The sequence below is a fragment of the Sclerotinia sclerotiorum genome, genomic scaffold (assembly GCF_000146945.2).
Source record: "Sclerotinia sclerotiorum 1980 UF-70 scaffold_20 genomic scaffold, whole genome shotgun sequence".
Taxonomy (NCBI): Eukaryota; Fungi; Ascomycota; class Leotiomycetes; order Helotiales; family Sclerotiniaceae; genus Sclerotinia; species Sclerotinia sclerotiorum.
Window position 1 is genome coordinate 508,336 of NW_001820816.1, and position 8,360 is coordinate 516,695.

An 8,360-nucleotide genomic window follows, 5' to 3' on the forward strand; every position below is an offset into this window, starting at 1 on the left:
TGAGGGGGTTTTTTGAGCATTGAGCACTGAAATCTTTTGTCGTTTAAAGCGTTGAAATCATTTCAGACATTGAAATCGCATGACCATTGAATCATTTGGAGTGTGTGATTTGTGTGAAAATAACTTCAACACAATTGAAATACTTTGAAAGATTCAAAGTCAGATGTATTCAAACTGCAGTCTCGGGGTCTTGCCTTAAAAATAGCCACATCAGAATCGAGAACTACTAAAGACTGACAGACTGAGCAGGAATCCAATGTAACAATCAAAATTCTTATGCAATATTGAAGGATCCTTCCTGTATGCTCCCAAAATATATACGCGTTAATTAGAGGATGGAAGACTAATAAAATGGAGGACGACATGGAATAATCAAGCTTCAATTGAGATTATCAAATATTTTTTGGATGGTGATGATTTTTGAGAAGATATAATATAAAAATGTATGGGAACATGGTTGAATGCCACATCCACCCAATACGTATAGGTAGGTATCTAAACTTTTCAAAATGCAATGATTGATGTGTTTCAATCGATCTTACTCTCAATGAATACGAGTCTCATTCGACCAATCATCTGACCAATGATCTGATCTCGTGACTTGGTGTTTCGGGAATAAAATTTGGCAGTCACGAACGCGAACTCTTTTCGCGAATCGAATAATAAATTATGATGGGATGATTTCCCTCGCTCCTGTTTTTGTTGTTCTTCTTCTTTTATTTTTGCATGGGGTGATAGACATAATTAACCAACATGTTGGTTTTCTTTACCTCGCATCTAGGTACCTATCTACTGCGTATTCCCTCTTTTCTATTCCTCATCCACTTCAACCAAATTGTAAATAGTGATTTGAACGACTGCGACTCTTCCCCTCTCTATTTTTTTCTCACTTTTCCATGCGAAATCTCATTTCTTGTACAAATAATTTCCTTCCTCTTCAATTTTATTCTGTAAAATACTACAGACGCGCCCAAAAATAAATACATCATATTTCGCTTCCGATCGTTCGACCTGTCAAATTAAGTGGAAATTAAGAGAACTGCTGCATTTGCCACGATGGTCGATCAATCCGATACTGGAAGGCCCTCAGATGTCAAACTCCGTATAGCACAGAGAAAAGCCGAAAAAGTCAAAGAATTACAAGCCAAGGCATTGGAAGAAGCTAAAGTACTCAACGAGTTGAAGGTATTGCAAGATGCCAATGCGGTCGCATCCATATCGCCAGCTATGGTACCGCCTCTTCGGGAAGAGAAGCCCATCACACCCGAGGAAGAGAAGGATATTACAATTAAAAATGTAAAGGCAAAAACCGACTTTGATTCAGATAATGAAACAACCTTGACCAATACAGATTCTATTCCTCCGCCCCAAAAGCCAACCATCGAGTTTGATAGTCAAAATCGTACTTCATCCAATCCCAAGCCTCTGAGAAGAGAGTCTCCAGTCTCAAAGTCATCGATTATACTCATCTCAATTGATCCTGACAAGCGACGATTCTTTCAACCCTTGGCAGACGCTATCACATCGTCTAGTGCTGATCAACTTGGCAAAATATTGTTGCGTTTGTGTGTCAAGTATCCAGATGCTAGAGCTGTGGTCGAATCTTTTCTTGCAGATACCAGTGATGAAGATATCATCTACAATCCGCCCGTCGCGCCTCAATTAATCCGCAAGACTTCGAACTCCAAGATCAACCAACCCCCACAAAGCTTACCTTTCATCAACAGAGTCACAAAGGATTCGTTACCGCCAGCTCCAAAAGAGAAGGGAGAAGTGGAAGAGGAGCCAAGACCATCTACAAATCTGAAGTCTGCCAAGAAAGATTCCCAATTACCATCAAGCCGATTTCCTGTTGCGAAATTTGCTAGAAAGGATCCAGAACAACCACAACCACCACCAAAAAACATCTCTGCTCAGACTACAGTGGCCAGCGAAAAGCGCAAATGGGAGGAGTCTGTAGATACTTCAATTGTCACTCAGTCACTGAAGAAATCAAAACCTTCTGCAGATGACAATTCGAAAGATAAACAGATACAACTATTACCGGAGAAGAGGTTCGTCATTCCTAAATGGTCAAAGATAGATGCTTCGTCAAAGTGGCATGAATATACACCTCCAACTCCCAAGATGTCGTCATACCCCCCGAGCACACTCGAAGGTACAAAAATCAAGAGCACACTCCAAAGTTCGAAATCCAAGGCAGTAAACCCTTTGCTATCACTATTTAATTCCGACGAATCCGAAGGAGAATCACCCTCAGGTAAATATCTTTGCACAGTCAATTCTTGTCGCAAAGTTTTTACTGCGCAAAGTAATTTGGGTCGACATATGAAAGCTGTACATGAATCAAAAGGGAAACCATTCGGATGTTCTCTTTGCACAAAGCAGTTTACTCGTCGGGACTATGTTCACAAACATCTGGAAACTTCTCACACTTCGGCTGGATTGAAATGCGATGCTTGTGGACTTACCTATCGAGATGCGGAAACTTTGAATGCGCATATGAGATCGGGACATGGTGTAAAACTTGTTGAGGAAAGGAGCAAGGAATTGTCATCGGTGCCAAATACTATTAAGAAGGTCAGTTTTCAGGATGAGTCCAGGAAACCTTGAATGGCTTGAGTTGTTGATATGCCTTGGACATCGTCTCACTCAACCTCAAAGGAGACTTCTCTATTGATTGAATCGAGCTCGAGCAATTGTTAATGACATGGAGCATCTGGTCTGAAAGACACCTACACACTACAATGACATCACGAGTACACTAGTGTATCACGGTTCACCAACCAAAGAGTAACGTATCCCCCACGATTTCTGTAAGATTACCCGAATTTTTTTTTTCTCAAGTACATACTTTTCTAACCGGACAAAACTTACTAATGTAATTGAAAAAGCAGAAGCACAATATTTCGTTGTCAAAATGATGTCTTATATTCATCGCATGTAGCTGAAGTCACACTTTCGGTAATACCTTCTTCTGCACACTACTTCGATCTTGTCTTTTCTTTTCGGATAATTAATTACATATGACGCGTCGGATTGTTGATGTACATAGGTACATTAAGATGTACAATAGGTGCTTGGTGGTGTATAATTGCGGTTATTGAGTATAGTGGATATGAATTTGATGTGTATTTTATGTTGTAGCTGTGCTTGGGGTGTAACTGTTGTGTTATTATATTGTAATGTAATTGTAATTGCTGTGAGGAGATTAGCTAGGGAATAAATAAATGAGAAAGTTGTTGATGTAAACTTGTGATTCTGAGAATGTTTGTATGCGTTACTTGTATTACTATGAATGATGATTTGTGGAGTGATATTTTGATACACCCGATTTCATAATGTCTGTCCGAAAAATACATGATTTTTTATACTTGATCAACAAAAATGTATTCAAATTTGATTTTTTTCAAAATTGAACCTTTATAATCACAATTCAAAATCAATTGAAATTTATTCAAAATATAAACTATTTTATTTGTTATCATTTGATATAATTTGTATTCAAATTAAATATGATTTGGTGAGGTTATTATAGATTGAAATGATTTTATTACAATATTTGAAGATTAATTTTAGACATATGTTATGAAATCAGGTGTATGGTAGGGCTTGGATGAATGAATAAATGTGTGGTAATTAATTTTGAATAAATAAATCTTGTTATTTTGTAAAAACTTAGGAAAAATAAAATTTAAATAAACAATCAATAGAGTATATTATAAACTTCTCATTATATTAAATCGAGATAAGAGATGAATATATCCAAAGATAACAATATCTTATTAATTTAACTAGACATCATACACTAAAACAAATATTATAAATATAAATATAAATATCAAAGTACCACCACAGGATATCAATGATCAATAAGCACAAGCCCCCTTCACTCCACCTCGACCCCAAAAATCTAGAAACTACTAGCCTTCACAAAGTTATTCTCAAAATTAGCATTCTTGAACGGAACATTCGCCTTTCCAAAATCCGTATTCTCAAGCGCACTTTGCGCAGCTGGTGTAAGAGATTCCCACGCAACCATCGGTTGTCGTCCACCCTGAGTACTGGTAAGACCACAGGAATGATCGAGAGGCCAAATGCCTTCATATTTGATGAGAGGGAATGTGCCAGAGAGTGTGTATTGGTCTCGGGTGCAATCCCAGCCTCCGTGTGCGGAGGGACAGACGGCAACGATGTTGCTGGCGGTGGTGGAGGTGGAGCTGCTGAGCCAGAGGATTACGCCTTCCCAGTCGTGGCGGTGGCCGATGCCTGGTGAGGGCTCGTCTTTGGGCATGTACCTGTGTTGGGTTAGTTTGGGGTTCTTATGATGTTTTTAGGGTTGGTGGCTTGGCTTACCAGGAATACATCAGTCCGTAGTATGAACCATTTTGAGCACCTCGAACATATACTTGTCCGGTACTACTACTGCAATCACCATTGCTACTGCCACTTGGTTTTAACCCGGCACTGAGAGATAGATGTTAGAAACTCAACTTATCATTTCGGAGAGGTTAGGAGGAATTCTTACTTGGTGTTTCCAGCGGCATCAACGGCTGGGAATGGTACGCAGCCATTTACGACATCGAGGTATGGTTTGTAGGCTTCATAGAGTGTGCCTACTGTGCCACTAGGAACGGTTTCGGGAAATCCCACAACGGCATCGGAGTTGATTTCAGCTCGGGATTCGAGCTCTGATGGGAAGGGAATGGCTATGGCGGTACTTGCCAAGAGTGAGAGGGAAAGTTGGAGAGATTTGGCAAAGGCAACCATGATGATGAAGATTGCAGGAATTCTTGATTTCTGAGAGAAGAGAAGAGAAGAGGAGGAGAAGGATTGATGAGAGTACTGATTGGATTGAACAAACAAGAATGGACATCAAGCTCTTTATGACTACATATTTAAGCTTCGATTTTGTGTCCCCTGGAATGAATTGAGTTTTTGTTTAAGGAAATTTAAAATTAAAGATCCATCATCCCGCTGTTCAACCTTCATGATTATGACGATCACCTACTGGATATATTCCCCCAATCGGCAAAACTCTTTCTGAGCACGTTGCATTGGGACGTCAAAGATGGGCATTATATTATCACCTCGTACATATTCCATACCACCTACCACATTCTCCCAAGAAAATACGGAGCCGAAGAAACTGTCCTACGTACGTACGTACCATCTTCAGGTGGTGGAAGTACCGGACGAATATTATACCGTATCTGTAGACAAATTGGACAGCAAGATAAGAAGCGGGGCTCTCGGACAAGCTTGGATTAAATAGGTAAGAAAAGCGATGGTGGTACATCGGCGGCTGAGCTTGATCACCTTGGTTTTACCGGATCGAAACACGTTCCCGGAGTCCTAAAGAGTGGGGTATGGGGTTTTCATGTGCGTGGAAAGCTTATGTTTTTATTTGGCCAGTGGATGGGTTGCTTCTTCCCACGGTGTTATCCGTACATGGTAGGTAGTACTAGTAATGCTGTACTCCGTACGGTACCTACAGATACCTATGCAGAAGATGAGGGGTGTTACCCCTTACAGTAGGTCACTTTTTCAATGCTCATGCAGCCGTTGACGGGAAAGTATAAAAGTTCCAAACGCTAGGAAATCTTTTTCTGTATTGGTTTAATGGACCCATTTTTAAGGCTCCCCCCCTCCTCCTCCTCCTCTTTTTTAAACACCGTTTAAACGGTCGGGTTTAGGAGATCCTTTCTGACCGCACCAATAAATGACGAGATGATCGTAATCTTCCCCTCCCGAAACTCAACCGTCGAGGCGTATAAGCACGACAAGCGGTATACCGGCTAAGTCTTGGTGATACAAAGAAGCGATGTGGTGATCATGGATGATGTTATTGAGGTCGGCATTAATATTATATAGGAAGTAATGAAATCTCAGATAGGAATATTGTGTGGATGATCAAATGGGTAAGTTCGTTCGGGTGTGGCGGAAACTTTGAAGATCTAGAGTCTTGATGCACGGACGAGCGTTATAAGCATTGATCGGTGGCTTGATAATATAGGTAGGGTTACCAAGACTCTTGCGTATTATGTTATATATATGAATTATGGTTAAATGTTATGAACTATGGAGTACATATTGAGACGTGGATTGAACTTTATTATATAACCTTATACGCATTTGTACAATAAAGCTCGATTGAACGATTAGGTAAGATCAGATCCTTAACCTTACCTTCGAACATTGGACATTCTGGTGTAGACTGTCTTGAGATATGACGGAGTAGATAGATATATCTACGTGACATAATTTACTTCACTCAATGGCATTCATCACAACAACTCCAATTCCCAAGAAAGATCTCACCACGAACTCACCGTCATTTCCACCTCAATCCATCACAAAGTTCTACTGGTATAGCGGTTAGCTGATTTACATCATCGCATGATGTGGATATGACCCGACATCCAACTTTAACAGTACATTACCTCATGAAATCATACGGCCGTGAATGAATTAGGGTTTATAACAAATTGCATCTTTGAACTCTGGACTTAACATTGTGGATAAGAGCTGTGGATAAACTTGTGGATTAGGAACTGCGGGTAAAACTTGTGGATTGTGGATATACTCCATAGGCGGTGATGAGATGAGATCAGATGGGTAACAGAAATCGATATTTTCTTTTCTAGAAGGAAGGAATGTGGGACGGAAGTGGTGATAGCTGTCTTTTTCTTCGGTACTTGTGTAGATCAGTAATAATCGATGAGGTAAAAATGTGGTTTCAGTTACGCTAAATTTATATTACCATTACTGACGGTAGACACAGATATTTCGACTCTAAAATTTTTGCTTTATACTGGAGATCTACATCAATGAAGTCTGGTGGATTTGTAAATTTCATAACTAAAAGAATGGATAGTTCCATTTTGAGGCTGTAAATGGAGCTCAATAAGGTATCTGCTGGTGTAGATTCCCTCCAAGAAAGATATATTTATAAATTACTTCTTAATATTCTCCTCTTCAATTCTTCTTTCTTTTTTCACCCCTAATGATTGAAATGATGTATTTGATTTTTGTCTGAGATACAGGCACGGAAAAAGCGCTACTTGAAAAAGAGTAACAATTATTTTTATAAAGTAATAAACAAAGTGTATTAGATTTAGCTTTGTATAAAATAATTTTCAACTAATTCCATTTTCAATTCTTCTTTTCATAATATTTCCTTTTTCCGATTTTCATGTTCATGTTCATGTTCAACTATACCTACCTCTTCTCCTTGATTTAAGCAAGTACTAGCTGCTCTCTCCTCTCCTTCAAGGCCGGAGAGGAGAGAATGGAAGTGTACAATACTCCTCCAATACCACATGCAACTCATATCCAATACAATATAACATCAACATCTCAATCAGCCCTGTAAGAAGTCTTTACTCATAACCAGCATCACCAAGCCCATCTATTCCTCTTACAAATAAAATCAATCGTTTCATTAATCCCAGACCTGCAAGCCTCTCCACTGCAACCTTATAAACCCAAACCACAAACTCTATGCCATACCAATACGAGCTTTAGACTTACCCTGATAAAGCCTCACTTCCCTTGCTGTACATTCTCCTGTCCAGTTAGAGGAAAGTCGTGAGACTTCAAAATCAGGTTGTTTGTGCCCATCTCTCCCCCTCTCTTTTCTCCTCCGTCTCCCTTAGATCCAAACCCAAATTCGTGCTGTATTCTCTTGAATCTCTTTAATATTAGTACTAGTGGTACAATAGACCCTGAACCAGCATTTGGGTTAGTAATCATTTGAGCGCAGCTTTGATATTGGAAATACGATGCAGTGGAATGAAGCGGACTGGGGGAATAAATAAAAGGACCTATTATTTGTTATTCACTTGGGATAACGAGGTACATAAATCATAATTATACACCCTCCACTCCTTTTCTCACGACGAGATAATCCAAATGTTGATTCATCCATCATAACTCATTCCTCTTGATCTCTTAACACTTCTCTTCATCTCTTACCGATGTACCCATCTCATCAAGCAATCCCCATTCTAATCCATCTCAAGATATTCATAGTACTAGTTCTATTAATCTGAATTGCAAAAAAGAATTTCTTGAGTAGATAATGAGAAGTTTTTTCAAATATTTAAAATGTCTACTCTGCAAATAATCTGCTGTGCCTTCTCTGATCCCTTCCCTACTGATAATCTAATCATCTTCCTTATATTTCCATTTAATCACCTAAGTAATTACCTAAGTATATAATTACCCCTCCCTTCCAATCTTCTCCTCCTCCTACCATCATCGCCATTACCATTACCATCTCACCATCGACTTCGCTAACTTCTTCCTATCATGACACTACATCTATCTCCCTCTTTCTTCATCCCACTATCATCTCT

The 8,360-nt window shown here is 39.3% G+C and overlaps 4 protein-coding genes across 4 annotated transcripts; 2 read left to right on the top strand and 2 right to left on the bottom strand.

Annotated features, from left to right (window-relative positions):
- Nucleotides 1–1,056: 1,056 nt before the first annotated feature.
- On the top strand, nucleotides 1,057–2,613 carry SS1G_11911 (hypothetical protein; the record flags this gene model as incomplete). Its single annotated transcript, XM_001586832.1, has 1 exon — nucleotides 1,057–2,613. The coding sequence occupies one exon, from the start codon at nucleotides 1,057–1,059 to the stop codon at nucleotides 2,611–2,613; it is 1,557 nt and encodes a 518-aa protein (XP_001586882.1).
- A 1,300-nt stretch (nucleotides 2,614–3,913) lies between these two features.
- Nucleotides 3,914–4,770, bottom strand: SS1G_11912 (hypothetical protein; the record flags this gene model as incomplete). The annotated part of the gene is made up of 3 exons (XM_001586833.1): nucleotides 3,914–4,298; nucleotides 4,357–4,467; nucleotides 4,529–4,770. 3 exons carry the CDS (start codon nucleotides 4,768–4,770, stop codon nucleotides 3,914–3,916), a joined length of 738 nt encoding a protein of 245 aa, XP_001586883.1.
- Nucleotides 4,771–5,071: 301 nt separating this feature from the next.
- SS1G_11913 (predicted protein) lies at nucleotides 5,072–5,582 on the top strand (the record flags this gene model as incomplete). The annotated part of the gene is made up of 3 exons (XM_001586834.1): nucleotides 5,072–5,162; nucleotides 5,276–5,458; nucleotides 5,539–5,582. 3 exons carry the CDS (start codon nucleotides 5,072–5,074, stop codon nucleotides 5,580–5,582), a joined length of 318 nt encoding a protein of 105 aa, XP_001586884.1.
- An 889-nt stretch (nucleotides 5,583–6,471) lies between these two features.
- SS1G_11914 (predicted protein) lies at nucleotides 6,472–6,883 on the bottom strand (the record flags this gene model as incomplete). The annotated part of the gene is made up of 2 exons (XM_001586835.1): nucleotides 6,472–6,697; nucleotides 6,774–6,883. The coding sequence occupies 2 exons, from the start codon at nucleotides 6,881–6,883 to the stop codon at nucleotides 6,472–6,474; spliced, it is 336 nt and encodes a 111-aa protein (XP_001586885.1).
- Nucleotides 6,884–8,360: the final 1,477 nt, after the last annotated feature.